This window comes from Mustelus asterias, chromosome 3 (genome assembly GCF_964213995.1).
Source record: "Mustelus asterias chromosome 3, sMusAst1.hap1.1, whole genome shotgun sequence".
Taxonomy (NCBI): Eukaryota; Metazoa; Chordata; class Chondrichthyes; order Carcharhiniformes; family Triakidae; genus Mustelus; species Mustelus asterias.
Genome location: NC_135803.1, coordinates 52,015,764 through 52,038,369, shown reverse-complemented (window position 1 = coordinate 52,038,369; position 22,606 = coordinate 52,015,764). Strand labels below are relative to the sequence as shown.

General features: G+C 42.6%; 1 protein-coding gene across 1 annotated transcript in view; it reads left to right on the top strand.

The window, feature by feature from the left end:
* The window catches only part of LOC144491119 (ephrin type-A receptor 4), a 132,606-nt gene that overhangs the window by 41,468 nt on the left and 68,532 nt on the right, over positions 1 to 22,606 (top strand). The window contains exon 4 of the mRNA XM_078208800.1: positions 18,479 to 18,634. Coding sequence (XP_078064926.1) covers positions 18,479 to 18,634 — 156 coding nt within the window. The remainder of the gene's footprint in view (positions 1 to 18,478; positions 18,635 to 22,606) is intronic.

The window sequence follows — 22,606 nt, the reverse complement described above, 5'->3', positions numbered from 1 at the left end:
CAGCTCGTAGGCAAGAATGACGCATGTTATTTCATGCTCTGAACTTACATTGTTCCCTCTTGTTGGATAGCTACTAAAATCCATTTAGTAGGAGACATTTACAGCATAGAATGTCACCATGTGCAAGTCCACAGATCCTTGAAGGTGACGTCACAGGTGGAGAAGGTTGTGAATAAGGCATATGGCATGCTTGCCTTTATAGGACGGGGCATAGAGTATAAAAGTTGGGGTCTGATGTTGCGGTTGTATAGAACGTTGGTTCGGCCGCATTTGGAATACTGCGCCCAGTTCTGGTCGCCACACTACCGGAAGGACGTGGAGGCTTTAGAGAGAGTGCAGAGGAGGTTTACTAGGATGTTGCCTAGTATGGAAGGGCTTAGTTATGAGGAGAGATTGGGTAAACTGGGGTTGTTCTCACTGGAAAGATGGAGGATGAGGGGTGACCTAATAGAGGTGTATAAAATTATGAAAGGCATAGATAGGGTGAATGCTGGGAAGCTTTTTCCCAGGTCGGTGGTGACGTTCACGAGGGGTCATAGGTTCAAGGTGAGGCGGGGGGAGGTTTAACACGGATATCAGAAGGACGTATTTTACGCAGAGGGTGGTGGGGGCCTGGAATGCGCTGCCGGGCAAGGTGGTGGAGGCAGACACACTGGGAACGTTTAAGACTTATCTAGATAGCCACATGAACGGAGTGGGAATGGACGGATACAAAAGAATGGTCTAGTTTGGACCAGGGAGCGGCGCGGGCTTGGAGGGCCGAAGGGCCTGTTCCTGTGCTGTTTTGTTCTTTGTTCTTTGTTCTATTCAGCCCAATGCTCTCCATGCAGTAATTTCCCTGCTCTATCAAGGGACAACTGAGTTTCCTTTTGAAATCATTGATTGTCTCTGCTCCCAGCACCCTCATGGTCAGCAAGTTCCAGGTCATTATAACCCACTGTAAAAAAAAAGTTCTTCCTCACATCCCACTGCATCTCTTACCCAAAACCTTACATCTGTGTCCCCTAGTTCTTCTGCCATCAGTTAATGGGTTCAATTTTTCCTTGTCTACCTTTATCCAAACCTTTCAATATCTCTGTCATATCTCACCTCAATCACCTTTGATCTAAGAAGAACAACTCTAGTTTCTCCAACCTAATGTTGTAGCTCAAAACCCCATCCTTGGAACCATTCTCGTAGATCTCCTCTGCACTCTCTCAAGGACTGTGTGGCACAGTAGCTAGCATGCTGCCTCACAGCGGCAGGGACCCGGATTTGATTCCTAGCTTGGGTCACTGTCTGTATGAAGTCTGCACGTTCTCCCTGTGTCTGCATGGGTTTCCTCCGGGTGCTCCGGTTTCCTCCCATAGTCCAAAGGACATGCTTGTTAGGTGCATTGGCCAAGGTAAATTCCCCTTCGGTGTACCCGAACAGACGAGGAGAATTTTGCAGTAACTTCATTGCAGTAGTAATGTAAGCCTACTCGTGACGCTAATAAATAAACTGTGGTGACCAGAACCAGACATAATACTCTAATTGTAACCTCACCAGAGCTTTGTAAAGGTTCAGCATAATTTCCCTGTTTTTGTGCTCAATGTTGTACCATTTATGAAGCCCAAGATCCGATATACTTTGCCAGTTACTCTCTCAGTATGTCCTGCCACCTTTAAAGATCCATGCACACGAACTCCAAGATCCCATTTCCCCAACCCAATCTTTAAACTCTGCCATTATCATCAAAATCCTCCATCTTTGTTCACTGCTGGAATTCACCGATGCCGTTGAAAGTGAATGGAGTTTTGGCTGGACGCCAATTCTCCATTCTCACTTGCAGAGGGGTGGGCACGGATGAGATCGAAGAATCCTGCCCAATGTTTATACCACCTCCCTCTAACCTTTCTGCTGAAATGCATCACTCCACAGTTCTCTGTATTAAATTATATCTGTCACTTTTCTGTCCATTTTGCTCGCCCATGTCCGGTTACACTTGATTCATATCATCCTCACTGTTTGCCAGAACTCATAATTCAATATCATCAGCAAATTTTGAAATTTCACTGTGTTTCAATATCCAAGTCATTTATACATATCAAAACAAGCAGTGGTCCGAGCACTGACCCTTGGGGAACATCACTGACTACCATCCTCCAGTCTCAAAAACAGCCATTCATCAAAACTTACTATTTTCTGTCATTTTTTTATCCAAGCTGAATGCTGACTGTCCTATTTCATGAGCCACAGTCTTGGTAATCAGCCTTTTATATATTACTGTATCTCAAATTTATCTGGACGATATCCACTATATTTCCTTCATCAACCTTCTCTGTTACTTCATCAAACAATTCAAGTCAATTAGGTTAGTCAAACACATGATTGGACTAGAGGTCGCTTTGAACTGTGTGAGTGGGTGCCCGATGCCAGTGGCTCTAAAGGTCATACTGCCCTCAATTTTTATGCATCTGGATCTTTCCAGAGGTCAGTGGGGGATCTGAGTGGAATGTCCCAATCAACTGTCCATAATTGCATCAAGCTGATAATGTATGCTCTGTTCTGACGGGTCCACACATTACTGGATGGTCCAGGCCAGCCAGGCTGAGCGAGCCAAAGGCTTAGCAGCTATTGCTGGATTCGCCGGCACCCAGTGTGCCATAGACTGCACTCAAATAGCCATAAAATGCAATCAGCTTTTGTGAATAGGAAGGGTTATCAGTCCATGAACATCCAGATAGTATGCAACCACAGGACCAGATTCAGCAAACCTGTGTAAGGTATACCTGGCAGCTTTGATGATGCATACATCCTGTGACACCCGCAGGTGCCAAGGCTGTTCCTGGCTCCAGCTTGGCTGGATGGTTGGTTGCTGGGTGACAAAGGGTATCCATTGAAAAGGTGGCTCGTGCAAAGTACTTATGTGCTCTAGCCTTGCCCAGTACCTCTAGGCATATATCACCCTCTTTGTCCTGAATAGGAACTACAACCACCCCACCTCTTACTATTTATATGTCACTAGAACATATTTGGGTTCCTTTTCAAGTTGATTGGCATTCTATTGTCATATTTCTTTTTGCCAATCTTACATTTCTCTTAATTTCCACCCTCGGCCTGTATTTGACCTGTTTCTTGCTTGAGGAATTCAGTCAACACATAAAACAGCTCATCAGAACCTTGGAATTCATGGAATAAGAGATCTGAATGCTGCTCTGTGGTACACTGAATGGCATGCCAACCAACACACTGCAACATCAAGTCACCTGATACTGTGTGTGTTTTTAATTACTTCACAGTATTAGTGATAGCCTATTGAACTCCATCTCATCTTTAGCTGTGAGTTGAGGTTCTGAGCCTGTCCAACTATGGCTGAACTGAACAGCCACACATATTTCCTTTGCAGCAGTGGTCACTGGGTAACAATTGGGCGAGGACCCAGGGTCAGTTTTTCCATAAAAATGTAGCTTTATTTTGAGCAATTCTTAACTCCTACTTTCATTGTAATTAGCTGATTTAGTGCAGATTTGGAATCAAACTTGGGACCTTTGTCCTTTCGATCAACTGGCTTGGCAGCAGTTACCTTTACCTACCAGGGCATCAGGGGTGCTTGTACCTTTAATTTTCACAGAATAAACTGTAGCTTTTGTCGAGGGAAAGTCATTGCCACACAGATCAAGCAAGTATTTGTTTGATCCTGCCGGAACTGACATTTGCTTAATGTCTACAGTTAGGTAAACCCATGGGGAAAAATATTTTCAATTTTATAGGATGACCACTAATCCCACTGATAAATTGCAAAGCAGCCCAACCATTGGGTGTTCCATCGTAGGCAAAGATAATGGGGTGATACCCATTTAACTTTTGTTGCAATTAATCAGGCATGGCATCCATTCTATTACAAACACAACAAAAATAAATCAATTGCATTGGCCTATGATGTTGAATGGAAATTCTATGCTTCATCTTGGCATGGTGCCATTTTCCTCATAAGCGTAGGCACAGGTTTAATCTTTAATTTCCTTCTGTGACTCCAGGCAAGAAAGAGTTTTGATAGATTGGTGCAACATTGACATTTTAATTTCACACCCGTGTAATCAGAATTTTAACTTTTGAGACTTACAGCAATGTAAGTTACAATGCATACACTACATCTGTCTTTTGCATGAGATGTTAAACAGACAATTCATTTGCATCAGTGGACATAAAAGACCTTGTGGCACTATTCAAAGAAGAGCAAAGGGGTTCTTCCAGTAAATTGACCAAGAACTAACCCTTAACCAATATCGCTAAAAACAAATCTGGTCATTTATCTCCTAGCTTGCACACAGCAAGATCCTAGCTAACTGATGTGTTTCCTATATAACAACAGTAACTACATTGCAGAAGTATTTGGGACACCCTGAGGCCATGATAATACAAGTATTTGTTTTAATATGTGAAGAAGCTTTCTTCATTATATTCTACTATTGCTTTGGAAGACATATGACGGGCTTTTCCAGCCTCGCCTGCCACTGGGATCGTCCAGTCCTGCTGAATATCAATGGACTTTAGGCTGGAAAATCACAGCCCTTGGACACAATTGACACTAAGTACCTCATATTGGTTGATCAAAGTCCCTCAGAGATAATGGGTGGGACTTTACAGCCTTGCTTGTCCCAAAACCGAAGAAATCTCGCCCGAGGTCAACAAATCTTCCTATTGTCCGCCTCTTGCCCGCTCCGATTCCCGTGATGGTTGGGGTGGTAAAATTCTGGCCAATTTTTTTATTCTTTTAAAAAAATTTGTCAGGGAAGCTGCTCCACTAGTAGCTTATCTGATTCCCAATTAAAGATAAATGATACATAATGGAAGACCATGTCTCCTAATAACAGCACATCATCATTGGAGCCCATGGCGTGACAACACTGGCACATGTAAAGAAACAGCCTCCAGTCTACTTAGTTAACTTGCAGCAAGACTTGTGTCAGTGGATATTATACATGCAAGAGGAAAGCATATGCGGGTTCTTCTGGCATCATCTTCCTGAAAGCGGTGAGATTTTAAAAAAGCCAATGCACCAGTTTCACTATTTCAACCGAGTAGCGTCTATAATAATTGCTTTGATATGTGTGTTTTATTCTTTGAGGAGATTCATAAGATATCTGACAAGCCAAAATCCAGTAAACTTAGCATGGGCAAGCTTCTCACATAATACAAAGAATTACTGTGCAGTGAGTAAAGTAATGGTATGAAGTGTTTTAAGACATTTCATTGACTTGATAACGGACTGTGTCAGTATTTTGTTCCTTGTAAAAGTGGTGATACCAGACTGTAACAGTGCTCTTTGCAATACACCAGTTGTTCTCTCAGACCATGCAGGAAACAGCCTGGCCCATCAATGTACATTCGATGGTTTGGCACAATATTTCAGTAATTTCGCAACACTTCAGTATTTTACTGATGATACAATTTTCCATGCTGAAGACAAACCTACCTCATAATCTGACTGAGCCCAACCATTCTGTTAGGCAAGTGGTCACCTTCACATCAACCTAAAATTACATTCTGAGACAGAAAGCATTCATTCAGCACAATTTCTTAAACTAACTGCGAAGTACTCCAAAAAAATTCTATTGTACAAGAATCTGGACAAGTCTGAAATAGCAAGACATTCAAGAAATATGACCAAATTTAACTTGGAGCACTGTGTCTGGAACACAGGTAATCGCTTTGTGTATTTAAAGGTGGAATGCCAAGCTCCTCTATGATTTCCTCTTTTGTGTAGACGAGCTTTATTATTTATTTTTCAGGTGGTAAGTTGACCCTGTCATTGATCTGGCAAAGTCAGCCTCTACAAACCTTTCAAAGACTCAAGCTACAATTGAGCTATTGGCGACATGAGTTTAATTTTATCAGCCCCCCCCCCGAGTAGCTGAAGGGAGTGGGGCTGGTAAGAGAGTGGGGACCCATGACAGGACAGCTCCCCAACGCTACCCTACTGCTGGGAAAGCTTCCTGACCCCTGAGAGGAGACAGGCTGTGAGGCAGTTTGGTTGTCTGCTGCAGGAAGGTGTGCAACTGATCTGCATAATTAAGGCCCAATTTCAGGCCATTTTATGGGACTGCCTCCATTTTTCTAGGGATGGAGTAACCCCCTTCTAGTGAGGAAGCCACCAGCTTCATTAAGACCGCATCCCTGTGGCAAACCAGGGGACTATCGGAGCCTGAGGTGTTAAAAGGTGCCACAGGCAGAAAAGACAGCCCTGTGGCCCCAACTATCACAGTGGAGGGCTTTCGCCTCTATCCATGGAGCCTTGTGTCCTTGATGCCGAAATTTTAATTTTTACATCCCTACCTGACAGTGTTCCATGTTGAAGTGCCCTCGCAGTCTCCTCGCTGGCTCAGCAGTGCCCATCTCTCCTTGGATAGATCTGTCATTGGGAAAATGTTACGAGTCCATTATAAAGGATGTAATAGCAGAGCATTTAGAAATGCATAATCAAGCAGAGTCAGCATGGCTTGATGAAGGGGAAATGACACCTGACAAATTTATTAGCATTCTTGAGGTGGTAATGAGCATGATAGATAAAGGGGAATCAGTAGATACAATATGCTTGGATTTCATAAAAAAACAGTTGATAAGGTACCACACAAAGGCTACTTAATAAGAGTCCATGGTGTTGGAGGTAGTATATTAGCATGGATAGAGGATGGGCTAACTGATAGAAGAGTTGGCATAAGAGGAGCATTTTCAGGATGACTACCTGTAACCAGTGGAGTGCCACAGGGGTCAGTGTTGGGGCCACAATAATTTACAACATATATTAATGACTTGGACAAGGCAAGTGAATTACTACCAAGTTTGTGGATGACACAAAAATAGGAGGGAAGGATAGTGGTGGTGAGGAAGATACAAAGGCCAGAATTTTACCGCCTTGCCCGCCCTGATTCCGGGGGGCGGACAATGCTTGGAGTACGGCATTCTCCTTTGGCCTTGGGTGGGATCGTACGAAGCTTGGGCCGATGTGCCGGTAAACTTCCACCAGTGAGTCTACAGACGGATATAGACAGGTTCTCTTAAGTGAGCGGGCAAAAACTTGGCAGATGGAATATAATATAGGAAAATGTGAAGTCGTGCACTTTGGTAGGAAGAATAAAGGAGCTGAATAATATTTAAATGGAGCTGCAGCAGAGAGGGATTTGGGTGTCCTCGTACATAAATTACAAATAGCTAGCATATAAGTACAGCAGACAATAGGGAAGGTAAATGGAATGTTGGCCTTTATTTCAAAGGAAATGGAGCATAGAAATAGGGAAGTCTTACTAAAATTATCCATACCTGGAAAACTGCAAACAGTTTTGTTTGCTTTATCTCAGAAAAGATATGCTGGCATTGGAGGTTGCCTGGAGAAGAGGTTGATCGGGTTATCTTATGTGGACAGGCTGAGTAGGTTGGGCATGTACTCAGTAGAGGCTAGAAGAATAAGAGGCAAACTTATTGAGACATATAAGATTCTCAGGAGGTTTGACAGGGTAGCTGCTCAAAGGTTGTTTCTCCTTGTGGGAAAGTCTAGGACCTCAGGGCATAATCTCAGAGTAAGAAGTCACCCATTTAAGTCAGAGATGAGGAGGAACTTATTCTCTCAGAGGGCAGACAATCTGTGGAATTCTTTACCAGAGAGAGCTGTAGAGGCTGGGTCGTTAAATATGTTCAAGGCTGAGATAGACAGCTTTTTAATCAGTAAGGGAATCAACAGTTATGGGGATAAGGAGAGAAATGGGGGTTGAGGATTATCACATCAGCTGAGTCATGGTCTCATTGAATAGCAGAGCAAACTCGACAGGCCGAATGGCCTACTGCTGCTCCTATGTCTCATGATCTTATAATGGCACTGTTGTGGCTTCAGAGCTGCTGGTCCCCTGATTGGGCCGACAGTATCAGGAGTCTGCCTGCTGTCTTTAATTGGATGGTAAGCTCACAGACAGCCAGTTAGGAGACGACCTGCAGTAAAATTTCAGGGTGATCCCACTGCCAGGAAATGTGGGCTTGGACTCACTTTTCAGCCTGACGTCAGAGTCAGGAAAAATCAGCCTTATTAGTTTCAGTAAACGGCACGGTGGTTAGCACTGCTGCTTCACAGCTCCAGGGTCCTGGGTTCGATTCCCGGCTCGGGTCACTGTCTGTGTAGAGTTTGCACATTCTCCTCGTGTCTGCGTGGGTTTCCTCCGGGTGCTCCGGTTTCCTACCACAGTCCAAAGATGTGCGGATTAGGTTGATTGGCCAGGTTAAAAAGAAAATTGCCCCTTAGAGTCCTGGGATGCGTAGGTTAGAGGGATTAGTGGGTAAAATATGTGGGGGTAGGGCCTGGGTGGGATTGTGGTCGGTGCAGACTCGATGGGCCGAATGGCCTCCTTCTGCACTGTAGGGTTTCTATGATTTGTATGAAACTAATTATTGTTGGTCAATAAGGAATTCACATAAGTTAAGGAAAGGATACTTTTCCTATGTTAAACATATTTTACAACAACATTGCAATAAGATCAGCTAATATGTTTATGCTGATTATTCCTACAAAAATCTATTTTTAAATCTTGCAGAATTTCTGAATTAAACAGAAAGTAAAGTTTATTTATTAGTCATAAGGAGACTTACATTAACACTGTAATGAAGTTGCCACACTCCAATGCCTGTTTGGGTACACTGAGGAAGAATTTAGCATGGCCAATGCACCTAACCAGCATGTCTTTTGGCCTGTGGGAGGAAACTGGAGCGCCTGGAGAAAACCCACACAGACATGGGGAGAGCTGCAGACTCTGCATAGACAGTCACCCAAGCCAAGAATCAAATCTGGGTCTCTGGCGCTGTGAGGCAGCAGTGCCACCGTGTTGCCACAGATATAATCAGAGACATATGACAAAGAGCTACACATAGTTAGGAAGAAAGGTGAGAATGGTACTGATTTTCCAGAGAATAGTCATAATGCAAGAAGTATTTTAAATTGAGCTTTACGTAATTTACTGCGATTCTGTGGAACAGTTTAAAAATCTGCCTTATTGTTTGTGCAGTTGCTCTGGAAGAAATGTCATTGCAGAGGAATTTTAATTGTAGTTTTCAGGACATTTTATTATCAGCAAAGGAGATTACAGGCACACAGTTGGGAAACAGCTCATCGCATAGCACGAGGGGTGGTGCACAGGGGTGGTTAATGAACTCTTTAGGAAGGCAGATAAAGTTGTTTCAGTCAGCACCGTATAAATCAATGGATTATCATCGAATTGGAATTTACCTGCTGGCAGTATTGGCTGGGGGCCCATTCCCAGAGAGTTGTCTCAATACAGAGAGCTATGCAAACCTGCCAAAAAGAATCCTTATTTAGCCCTGAGGTGAAAATTCAAAACACTTCAGTTATGAGTAACTTAGAACAGCAACCTAAAAGCACTTAACCTGCTCCGCTGCCTCTTTTTGCAATACTGGAAGTAAAACTATAATTTCTTCGAATGGTTTTCTGAAGAACGGATTTGCTGTGCTTTCCCTTTTGAAATCAGCAGCTAAATCCAGGCCAGAGTGAAAGCTTTTCTCTGCTCGTTTAAGGCTTATGAGTGAAATGAGTTTGTCCATCCTCAACCTGGAGGTTGGTGTGCGAGTTCATCTTACAAAACTGCTATATATTTCAGCATTAATTGGTGCTCCAGTACATGTCTCAATCAGAGATAACACAAGGATGGCTGGTGCTGGTAATGGAAGTGTCACACTAAGCAGTGGGAGGTGGTTCTCTGGGACCAAAGTGCATTGTTGGAGTAGATTAAGGGAAGCTTACTCTACATTCATACGAAGTGCTTGATGTTCACATTTGGTTAAAAAGGTTTCTCAGTACTGATGCCCCTCATGTTAATAACCACAAATTATATCTGCAAACGTTTCAAGTTAGTTTCCACTGACGGAGGCCTTCATTATCTGTAGGTATATACGTGTTTAATTTAAAATTGCTCAAATTAATACATAAAGGGAATTGGAGCTCGTAATATATCATGCCATCTATTTTATACTGTGCTTCTTTGTACACGCAACATAAAACAGATTTAAACTCAAGAACTTGTTAGATTTACCTTTAATTTGGAGTTAGTCAACTATACTTGTCCAAAATTGCAGCAGATGTTGTGATGAATTTTTGTTTCACCTCAAATTACCTGAAGAAAATAATTAGTTGCGAGTAACTATATGCTGCAGAAAGCATCTATAGCTGTTCAGAATTATATCACATCTTTTCATTCAATAATTGTATGCCAACTCTAGCTTTATGGCTAAAGCAGAAACATTAAATTAAAAATTTGGTTCAAATTGAGAAAACACCTTTTGTTAAAAAAAACTCAACTTCTTTGGGCAGCACGGTGGCACAGTGGTTAGCACTGTTGCCTCACATCGCCAGGGACCCGGGTTCAATTCCAGCCTTGGGTGATTGTGTGTATGGTGTTTGCACGCTCTCCCTGTGTTTACATGGGTTTCCTCCGGATGCTCTGGTTTCCTCCCACGGTCCAAAGATGTGCAGGTTAGGTGAATTGGCCATGCTAAATTGTCCCTTAGTGTCCCAAAATATGTAGATTAGATGGGATTAGCCAAGGTAAATGTGTGGAATTACAGGGATAGGGCCAGGGTAGGATGTTCTGTCAGGGAGTCAGTGCAAACTTGATGGGCTGAATGGCCTGTTCTGCATTGTAGGGATTCTATGATTCTTTCTCTCCCCTGCAGGTGGTGACTTATCCTGGCACGCGGTTCTGCCTATGGCAGACATTTTTATGAACTTAATCTGACTGCCCATTGCTTGCATGGAGATTGGCACAAATTGTGAGGTGTCAGTAATGTCTCCTTCATTTGAATTATTTTGTACACCTTTGCTAGCTGAACTCCACCTGATTTTCTGTGGGTCAGACATTCATTGCATTTAACTTTGGTGGTGGAAGATTCTGCAGGCCAGTCTGCCAAAGCATTTACACACATGCCGTTTCCTAATTGGGATGCTCATAATAAAGTGCCTGCATACCTCACTGTCCACACACACTTAACATCATTCCTGTCCATGGAAATTATGTCTATAATGTGGCTTTTACAATCTTGCGCCAGCCAATCACAGTGCTGACATATCAATCTCAATATGATTAATTCCAACTTTTAGCACTAAATATAAACAGTTTGGCTGAGTATAAACTAAAGTGAGCATGTAGATCTAAGTTACTATCTAAATTGAATGTTTCACACTGTTTGTTGAAGGATAATTCATTATCTCATGATTGTTAACTTTTAGAATAAAATGGACAAAGTCTATTAGTCTAACCATCAATTACACTAGTAACAAGTTCCCTGTGTTGAAATTTGTATACTTAGTGAGTGACCTAATACTATTTTGGTGTTTGATTTTAGTTAAGTGTGGAGTGGGAGAGCATATTTAACCTTTGGTGTCAAGATACTAGGCTTTTAACTGAGAAAAGATTAGCCAGTGTATATATTTCTTTATCTCTTGCCTTGTTCACTTTTACAGCGGGGAAAAGAATGTTACATAAATACCTGAGAAATAGTCAAATGATTTATGATGAGCATCCTTACTGGCTAGGCCTTCAGCCTTTCACTATTTACCCCCTCAATTAGTCCACATCAAACATGTGTCGAGTGTACCTGTGTGGATGTATGGGATTTACCAAAAAACTTGCTGCACTCCAATGATGATCACTCACAGGCATAGACTGTTAGCCGTGCCAACTGGATTATTGAATAATAACTGTTCTTTGTTTCAATAACCTAGCTACTCGGGTTGATCCCAGCTGCTCTCTGAGTTTGGGAGTTAAATAGCTTTTTAAGGATCAGTGTGGCTTAAAAGATCAGAGATAATCCCAGGCAGACTACCCAGTTTTTTTAAGATATGGATCTATGCTTCCTTCACTTTTCTTTGTTCCAGGAGTCATGTAAATAATTCCCCTGTCACAAGTGTGAGATCAGTATAATTCCTCAAACTGATTATTTATTATTGCACAACATTATTAATGGATAGTGTTTTATAAATCACAACAAGTTCAATTCATATCCGGCTTCAGTTTATTTGTTTTGCCAAGATACCAAAGCAGGAGGAGAGAGTAGTTTAAACAATAGAATATTTCATTAACTACTGTGATATGTGGTCCCAACACAAGCTACACAGATCGCCAGCTTCAATACTCATGAGGTGTTTTTTCTGTCTCAAATATATTCGCAATATTTATATTCACAAGCAGAATGCCTAATCTCTGACATGCCTTATTAATTCCACTAATTTAAGTCTTCCCATTTTCCTTTTTTGCTCCGAAAGAAGTATTTAATCTTGTGCTAGCAGTGTGCAGTAAGTACTTTGCTCATTAATATGAGGGAGGGGACAGAGCCTGTCTCTGCTATTTAAACACAAGACACAGGCTGAAAGCGTCTCTGGGGAAAGTATTTGTCTCTGGGACAGCTGAACAATCTGAAAGGCTGACTGTACATCTCAGCTCCCCAATCACTTCTCAGCATTGAGTCCTTGAGGAAACCAACCTTAATATGCAAAAGCAAAATACAGCGGATGCAGGAAATCTGAAATAAACACAGCAAATGCTGGAAACACTTGCGCTCTGGCAGGATCCGTGAATAGAGAAGCAGGGTTAATGCTTCAAGTCGTTGCCCTTTTATCAGAATGGCTAACAAATATCTTGGTGAAGGTCAGGATTTTCAATTTCATTCTGTATGTTAAGTCGTGGCTGCTCCCATTTAAACTGCCCTTTCATATATATGGAGATCAAACATTCATGGATTGGTGCACTCCAGAACTGACCCCATCAGATTTTGAAAGGAGAGTGGGTCCGACAGATGCCCATGTAATTACAGGCATATTGCAAATGTCCATCTGCCCTGCGGTACTGGAAGCTCTGCCACCTGCCAGCTATCGGGGCAGTGGGGGTGGGAGGGTGTGGTAGCACAGTCTCTCTCACCCCGAAACCGACCATTTCACATTCCATTTGGCCGCTGTGATGAAGGGGGCCAATAATAAATTGGCTCTTTCCAAATAAATAATGTTGCCATCTTCCCTGGCCCGGATTCGTAACCCTCGTGGTTCCCGTTGTACCCTCTGAGAGGTTGGCATGTCTCGTTCGATCAGGAAGAGCGGCCAGTAGCCTTACAGTGGATTCTTTATGGACCAGGGAAGCAGCAATTTTCAAGGAAGTCTTTGTCTTGCACCCCACCCACTCAGTCAAAAATGAACTCATAAAAGGAGGATGAAGGCTTTATTCTTCATAAGACTGAGTAAACATTGCTGAGTAAACATTGCTGCATGAGGTAAACATCTGGTGTATCCAGATCCTGGCCATTTATCACACTCCCACTGATGTTATAATACCTGCAAAGATTTTTAAAAAGGAACTTAAACTTCCAGTGAATGTGTGAAAGAATTACACAATGTTTAATACTTTAATTGTAACACACAAACTAAAAACAACACTGACTAATCACTATTTCAGCAGGCAATTTAGGGTGGAATTCTCCCATCTGGGACTAATTCCAGTGGTGGGTCAGGAGCAAGGCATGTTTCCACTGTGGAGGATGGTGGGAAACCATGCCATATCTTCCTGCCCTGACCTCATTAATTATGCACCCCAGGGGTTCAGCACCATATTCCATGGTAGGTCAGACATGAAAGTGTGCATCCCCCCACCATCATATCTGAGTGCCATCTTGAAAAAATGCCCAGCACCACTGCAGAAAGAAGATGGACCTCATGAAAAAAATGGTTCTCCAGAGGCTAAGGCTGGAAGATGGACTCTTCTATGACACTGAACCTGGAAGATCTGCCTGTAGATACTCCTTCCACCCACTGGTGTAGTGTTCCGGGTTACGGGGTTGTTGGCAAACAACATCCCAAATGCCCTGACCTCAGGGGGTTCAGCACCATATTCCATGGTACTGAACTAAAACCCCCTACCCTTCCGGGGCCATATCCCTCTATTCCCATCCTATTCATGTATTTGTCCAGATGCCCCTTAAAACTCACTATCGTATCTGCTTCCACGACCTCCCCCCGGCAGCAAGTTCCAGGCACCCACCACCCTCTGTGTAAAAAACTTGCCTCGTACATCTCCTTTAAATCTTGCCCCTCGCACCTTAAACCTATCCCCCTTGTAATTGACTGTTCCACCCTGGGAAGATGGTAGCTTCTGCAATATTGTACTTACCATTGTCTGTGATTGTGCAAATGACCAGATTGCCATCAAAGCTCCATATCTCAGTTTCTATGTGCAAACAAAATACTGAGGATGCTGGAGATGTGAAATAAAAACAGAAAGTGTAGGAAAAGCTCAGCAGGTCCGGTAGCATCCGTAGAGAGAGAAACAGAGTTAAAGGGTGGAATCTTGTTCAGGCATTGAGGGTCTAACCTGCTGATTGTGGATCCAGTAAGAGACCAGCGCTGCCTCTTTTTGGGAAAACCTCCAGAGCAATGCTGGTTCTTTTTGAGAAAGCCTGCTGAATCACAGGCCAATCAGACAATGCCAAGGCCGGAGGTGGGCCTTCCCTTGGAATCAAGACACCAATCAGAGATACTTTTGCTCAGCAGCACCATTGGGGAGGAGGCTGAGGTGGGCTGCTAGAGAGACAGGCACCAGAGCCCCGGATCACAGAGCAACCCCGGCCACAGGTAAGCAATGTGGGGTTGGGGAGGGGGTTTAGTATGATGGGGGCCATGGGGGAGGGATGCAGAGAGTTATCATCAAGAGCAGGAAGCTGGCTCTCAACAGCACCACCCCCCCCCCAACTGATGTCCAGTCTCCAATCAGACACTGAGGGCCCTATTTTACCATTTTGATTCTAAGTGCCGGGCAGACTTGAATCTGGGAGCGTTTCAGATTTGACTTTTAGACCCATTCTCTGGCGCCCCCATATGCACTCTGCCTTAAAAATACCAGCGATTCTGAATCACGCTGCACAAGCCTGTGGGTGGAGCTTAACGCGCCCGAAACCCTGCAGATCCGATTGGTGTCTCCAAATGCGCATGCGCAGAAAAAAAAATGGTAGAATGCGGCTCCCCTGCCACGTCCCTCCTGGGCCGGATAATGCCTCCCCCGACCCCCACAGCCATTGCCCAACCCCCACAACATTACTGACCCCCTTATCCCCCACTCACCCACTATCCAGACCGATCATGGGCCCCTCCCTCCCTTACAATCACCAATCACAGGCAGAGTGGCAGCGGATGCCCCCTTCCCCCTCATTGATCTCAGGCAGAACGGCAGTGGACCCCTCTCACCGATCTGAAGCAGAGAACCGTCGGACACTTGTTACTTACCTCCTCAGTAGCTGGAGCGCCCAAATTGGATCTTTGTAGAGCATGTTTGTTTCACGCTGAATCTGGATGGGCGAACGTGGTGGTAAAGGGGGAAGTGCCAGTAAGGTTGGGCATGCAGCCCATTAAGTCAATTTAAATGCATGCAAATGCATTTAAATGGCCATCGCGCCCGTTTTGGGCATGGTCCCGATCGCAGCCATTTTTGGGCCTTGGTAAAGGGGGAGCTGGCGCAGAGACGGGCGCGGATCGTGCTACTTGCCTCACGCCTGACTTTACCAAGTTTTTGCGCCCGAAAATGGGCACAACGCGAGGGTAAAATCGGGCCCTGAGTGCCTTTGATCCAGGGGATCACCCACACCTCCACCTCTCCTTCTCCTCCCTGAAGTGACAAGCTGGCCACACGGTTTTAGTTGCAGTGCATGCCACATGGCAACAGGCCCACCTGCCATTGGGCTAGTCTCAGCAGTGCAAAGATGAGGCATGTAAGTGATCACCAATTCGCAATTTAAGGGCCACAGTTGACAGTGGGTCAGGAAGGTCGACAATGGGCACCAAGAACATAATCCTGGCAAAGGTGGGAAGGCTGTGGGGGAGTTCAGATATGCTACCAGCTCACCTAATTACATGCCATTCCCCCCCTCCAAGCTTGCCACCAAAGAGAACAGAAGATTCCATCCAATGTTTTGAGTCCAATAGGACTCTTCTTTGGAACAGCCTGAAGAACTGGACTCAAAACGTTAACTCTGTTTCTTTTTCCACGGATGCTGCTGGACCTGCTGAGTTTTTCCAGCACATTCTGTTTTTATTTCAATGCTATGTTATGTTTCCTTGGAACTGCTGAGTTATCTGATGTGGTGAAACTACTGCTGTTGGGAGAGGGCGGGGGTGAAACCCTGCTATCTGCTTAGGCCAGGGATTTGTTGCTCTGGCGACTGCAAGGTTGCATAATTAGTGATTACTGCTTTCGATTACTCTGTTAAGCAGTTGTAACATTTATCTTATGAGATGTAATATTTATCTAAAGAAAAACAAAGGTACTGTCTTTAAAGTTTCAAAGTCTAGGAGAAACCATTTCTCGTTTCTTATCTAAATTGAAAGGTTGCTAATAGAAGATAGTAATTAACAACTCCACCCAGTATATTATGAAACAATTATTAATGAAATTCCTGGACAGTTATTCCAGGAAGTACATTTTTCTTACCATGTACTTAATGCATTTAGTGCTTTACACGATATTTAATTGTACATTCAATTTCTTTATTTTAATCTCATTAAACAGTTTTGGCAGGTGGGCATATTCCCTATTTGGTAATGTTTTAAACTAGACAGACCATAAAGGTCCTTGATTCAAGTTCTTATCGATGCTGAGATAACTCATTGCTTGTAACGTTGTAACCTTACAGTGGCCATGATACACCTTGATCATTATCCAGTGACTAATGCTAGAAAAAGCCTGCTTGTGAATATCTGATCACGATAGAATCCATATTTCGTAGAATCCCTACAGTGCAGAAGGAGGCCATTCGGCCCATCCAGTCCGCACCGACCACAATCCCACCCTGGTCCCTAATCCCATATTTACCCTGCTGATTCCTTAACATTCGGATCAATTTAGCGCGGCCAATCAACCTGAAAGAATATGCAGAGTTACTGAGAGAAGGTGGGAGATTGGCACAATGTCAGTTGTACATTTGGAGAGCTGGCGCATACATGATGGGCCGAATGACCTCCTTTGCACTGTACCAATTCTGTGATTCTATCTGGTTTCTGAAGAACAGCATCACAAATGGTCTGGCCTTGTTTCTTCTGTGGTTACTGCCAGTTTCTATTGAAATGATAAATTAGTGCACTTTTCTCATTATCATTAAAATATGGATAGAAGACACTTAGATTAGAATTTATATTTCTGTTAGTCTAAGCACATTTCATATAGACAATACTGGAAGTACACTGCACATCAACCAACAGGTGTAAATAGTTCTGATGAAGGATCAAACCGTAAGAAATGTTTGTCTCTTCATGGATGCTGACTGATCTGCTATGTACTCCCAGCACTTTCGATTTCAGATTCCAGCAAAGCACTTTCAGTTTATTTTCTTGTCTTAATTTCTGTTTATTAAGGAAATACTTCTTAATATTTAGAAGTTGGCAAATTAGAACAAAGATCTTTATCTTCAATTGCAAATGCTTTTGAATGTTAAGTTTAAACTTGCTAACAAGCAAGACTTTCCTATTCGAAAAAAGCTAATGAAGTTTGCCTTTAGTCTGTCTAGTCGGTGTATTTTAACAGTCGGATGCAATAGTTGATGCATATTTAAGATGTTTCACAGGAGATTTTACTATATCAGCTTACACTTCTGCATTATTTTTTTGAAAATTAACCAAATGTGGAATGTATGAGCAACTGTGACTATAGTGTTTCAATACAGCTGTTAAAATCAGTGCATTGGAATGCTCAGTGCTAACAGGACAATGTGCTTCACACTCTCCATTTGTTTAATCTGACAGCCTTCTTTGCCCACTTGAGCTGCATTATTTGTTTTTGGGATTGCTTAGGTTAGCGTTGTTTGATGTGGAGGGAAGGCTTTGACCTTTATACTTTGTACTTTTCTGTGGTTCTTGATTTTCTTTTCTCAACACAATCTTGGAGCTGCTGAACTATAGCCAAAAGCATCTTACATTCTTATGTAACAATGCTGGTCCCATAAATCTTAGTCACACCAGTTATGGATTTGAAACCAGGCCCAGGTTAGATTGATTGTTTTGGGTAATCAGATTTTTTGTGAAGTCGGAAGAAATTTATTGTACCGATCAAAACTCTGGATTGATTTGTAACTAGTGGGAAGGATGAGTAACCAGAGGAGGCGAGTTTACAACTTTCAGGTGACATAAATGCTTTAAATCCGTCTTTTCACTTTCGTTCAAATCTCTGCCTGTTTGAGGTGAAACATGGTCTAGTGATGACAAAATGATGACATTCAGACCAGCAGAGCTATTAAATCTGAGACACAAAAACTGATGGCATGTAAATGTTTTGAAATCCATCCCTTTACTCCTCTGGTTATTTACATTAACACTCCATTTCTCTTCCATTAAAAGTCAAGTGTTATCCCACTATTGAGACTTCAAAAATGTTACCAGAAGGTTCTGCATAAAGCTATATAAATAACATAGTGACACTTCCATTCTTTCTTCCAGCTTGTAAAATTGGATACTACAAGGCCTTGTCGACAGATCCAAGCTGCTCAAAATGTCCGCCGCATAGCTCGTCCACCCAGGAAGCTTCCACATACTGCATTTGTGAAAGGGGTTACTTCAGAGCTGAAAATGATCCCTTGTCTATGCCTTGCACAAGTGAGCCTCGTTTTCATTTTACGTTTTGTCTCAATTGTTTTTCAAAGTGCAATTCGGTCCCTCGTTCTGCCTCTGATTCCAACAATTAAGCAATTTTAATATAAGTATGCTCTGGTGCATTATAGATCTAAAACAATGAATGGCTGTGCTTTAATGGAATTTAAATCTGAATGTATTTTTGTCTTTTGAAAACAAAGGGGATTACTGGCATATTTAATTAAATTTTTCACTTAAAACATGACAGAGCGTGTATTAGTTTGAAATGAGCTGTCCACAGTGGATATTTACGTGTTGGTAGAGTAATGGGGTGTAAACAAAGTATACTGCATTGTGTTTAATCATACATTCAATTCAAGAAAAGAGGCAAGTGGGGGGAAACAGACGCTGAGCAGTAGTAGTAGAAAAGGAACCACGGGAGATGGCCCAGGAGCAATGATGAAAGAGGTTCTTTCAGAAAACTTTGAAAGTAGCAAAGTACTATTAAGAGAAAGGAGCTCCAGAGTTCAAGGTCATGATGGTTAACAAATCTTCTGGCTTTCGTGACTGGTTGATGGAGCTGCATGCTGCACTGTGATGCATTTTCAAAGATCATCCCTATTGGGATCCCTGTTGTGTTCATCACCAAAGTACCAGTCGCACTTGGCACACAGAGTAAAGCAAGGAGATGGGGAAAGACATCAGTGAACCAGAGCTGAAAGAGTCAAGGGTACATGCTGAGATATGTTGGAGGGTGATGATGAACTCTGTCAGGAGAAGAGACAGACAGGGTTAAATCTCTAAATTGCATTCTTTAGCTGTATTGTATGATTGATGGACCTCCTGCCCCTTCAGATGGAATTTTTAGCTGTTGGAAACTCCAAGAACATCAATGAGGGATGCTGTTTGAGTGTTACCCAAGATAGAGTGCTAACCTGGAAACCGTCTGATAGATGGTTCAGTGTCAATAGACTTTCTGTGCCAAAGGGACTGTAAATTTAAAATCAATTTGACTTAATTGAAAATTGCTTGGGGATTAACCATGAAACTAAGATTTTCCAATTCACTCAAGCATGGTCAGAATGTTGTTTAAGTAGCTAGAGTTTTGCAGTACATCAGATTGCTTCATTAGTCTCATCGGATGGGTATTAGATCTAATAATGAACAATAATTTATGCAGTAATTAAATGTAAACACTCTGATTTTGACAAGAAAATGGAATAGCAATATGGTTGTCATATTGCAATAAGGTGGAATTAATATCAACCTATCCGATAGATTTGATATGTGTTGCCAATATAAATAATAGACTTTAGAATGCAATGCTATATTTTAAATACACTTTCAACTTTCCATTCAGAAAAAACATCACATTCATTGCTTTGATATTAAACAGAATTATTTTCTGCCAATGTGTAGAATTTGCATATGTTCCTTAATCTGACACCTGCAGATACAACTTTCTCAACAACTAACGTGGGGTGGCACGGTGGCACTGTTACTCACAGTGCCAGGGACCCGGCTTGGGTCACTGTGCGAAGTTTGTACATTCTCCCCATTCGGCCCATCAGGTCTGCACCAATCACATTCCCATCCAGGCGCTATCCCCATAACCCCATGCATTTACCTTAGCTAGCCCCCCTGACATTAAGGGGCAATTTAGCATGGCCCATCCACCTAATCCACACATCTTTGGACTGCAGGAGGAAACCGAAGCACCCGGAAGAAACCCACTCAGACACAGGGAGAATGTGCTAACTCCACACAGACAGTGACCCAAGCCAGGAATCGAACCCGGGTCTCTGGTGCTGTGAGGCAGCAGCGCTAACCTAAAAGATGTGCAGGTTAGGTGGATTGGTCATGATAAGTTGCTTCTTAACGTCCAACAATCTGCAGGTTAGGTAAATTAGCCATGGTAAATGCACAGGGTTACGGGGATAGGCTCGGGGGGCCTAGGTAAGATGCTCTTTCGGAGAGTGGGTGCAGACTTGATGGGCCAAATGGCCTCCTTCTGCACTGTAGGGATTCTATGGATTCTGTTGGTGAGCTACAGATTACACCGCTAGAAGCTTTACAGTATTTACTCCACATTACTGTTCTTAATATGTAGATCCAGAGAGAAAATATTGACAGCCTGTTCAACTACATCTGAGACTAATGTCAATCAATGAAAACTAGTATAATAGATGAGTATAACCTTGTACAAGATAAGCTGTAAGAGTCTGGAGATGATAGAGGGATGAATGTGGATTGCAGCAGGGGTAATAAAAAGATACACGATATTATGAAGCTGGAATTAGTCAGTTTTTGTGATGAAGAAGATGGGTTAAAACCAATGGGTTTTGTGAGGATGAAGATGGGTTTTGTGAAATGGAAGATGAGTTTTTTGAAGAGGTAGATGGGTTTTGTGAAGATGGGTTTTTTATGAAGATGTAGATGGGTTTTGTGAAGATGGGTTTTGTATGAAGATGTAGATGGGTTTTGTGAAGACGAAGATGGTTAGTGAAGATGGATTTTGTAAAGTGCTGGATGGATGGTATGCCCAATCCTTTAGTCTAAATCACAGCAAATGTTTCCAAAATATTTTCCACACAACAATCTGACATACTATAAAGGCTGATTACTTTTTGACAATACTTTCTTTCACTTGCCTCAGGCTTTCTGGCTATAATATAGACCCTATTTCATTGATGTTTAACCTCTTTTTCTGACAATCTCCCCCCACCCCTCGACTCCCAATTTTATTAACTAAATTTTGCTGTCATGGAAGACCATTTCCGAATGCTGCCTGTTACAGGAGTTTATTGTTTGCAATCTTGCTTGTACCCTTTGTGCTTTAGATTATACTTTCTATCATCACTGACCTTTCTCTCAGGCACTTACGCCCTGCCCTCTAGAACTCACTCCTTGAACTTCGTGTAATAATTCTGCTGTAAGATTGTTCAAAATAGTGACATGTGTGGTTAAAAAAAAAACCGACATGCTGAAAGCCAGTTTTATTGTTACTAAGTGGGCCACAGGACCTTATTCCCAAAATGTTTGTCAACAGAGGTTTGGAAATAAATTTATTACCCTTTTCCAGCCTGAAATTGGAAAGAAGCACTAAATGTAAATCTGTTTCTCATGTTGAATGATAAATGGTGCAGAATGCCAAAGAAACTTTTGCTAACAGATAATGTAATCTGAGCACCGCCATTTGAATAAACTGGCCTCCAGCAAACTAAACACTTTCCATATCTGTTGAAAGAAATCTATTAATGCTGGTGATATGTGGATCCGTCAGGAAAGGAGCAAAAACAGAACCCAAAACAATCATTTAACAATATTAAAATAACTTATTTCTCTTGTTTACCGCCATTAATTTTAATAGAAAGGTGCCTTTCTGCTTCACTGAGTTGACAATGTTTAGCGGTTGATTTGATTTGCCATGTTAGCCCATGGTAGAGTTTATGTAGGGTGTTGGCTGGAAATGATGAAATTAAAGAAATTCTGACATCATTCGTCAAATCTCCTCTAAAACTAAGCTGGAGAGCTGGGCTTTTCAAGACCAGTTTTGAAATGAGACATACAAATAAAGAAACTTTCTTCTTGATTGAAATTTTTCTCATCTCATACAAAATACCTATAACCCACTTTCTCCTCTGTACCAGATAGAAATCATAGAAACCCTACAGTGCAGAAGGAGGCCATTCGGCCCATCGAGTCTGCACCGACCACAATCCCAACCAGGCCCTACCCCCATATCCCTACATATTTTACCCGCTAATCCCTCTAACCTACGCATTCCAGGACTCTAAGGGGCAATTTTTAACCTGGCCAATCAACCTAACCCGCACATCTTTGGACTGTGGGAGGAAACCGGAGCACCCGGAGAAAACCCACGCAGACACGAGGAGAATGTGCAAACTCCACACAGACAGTGACCCGAGCCGGGAATCGAACCTGGGACCCTGGAGCTGTGAAGCAGCAGTGCTAACCACTGTGCTACCGTGCCGC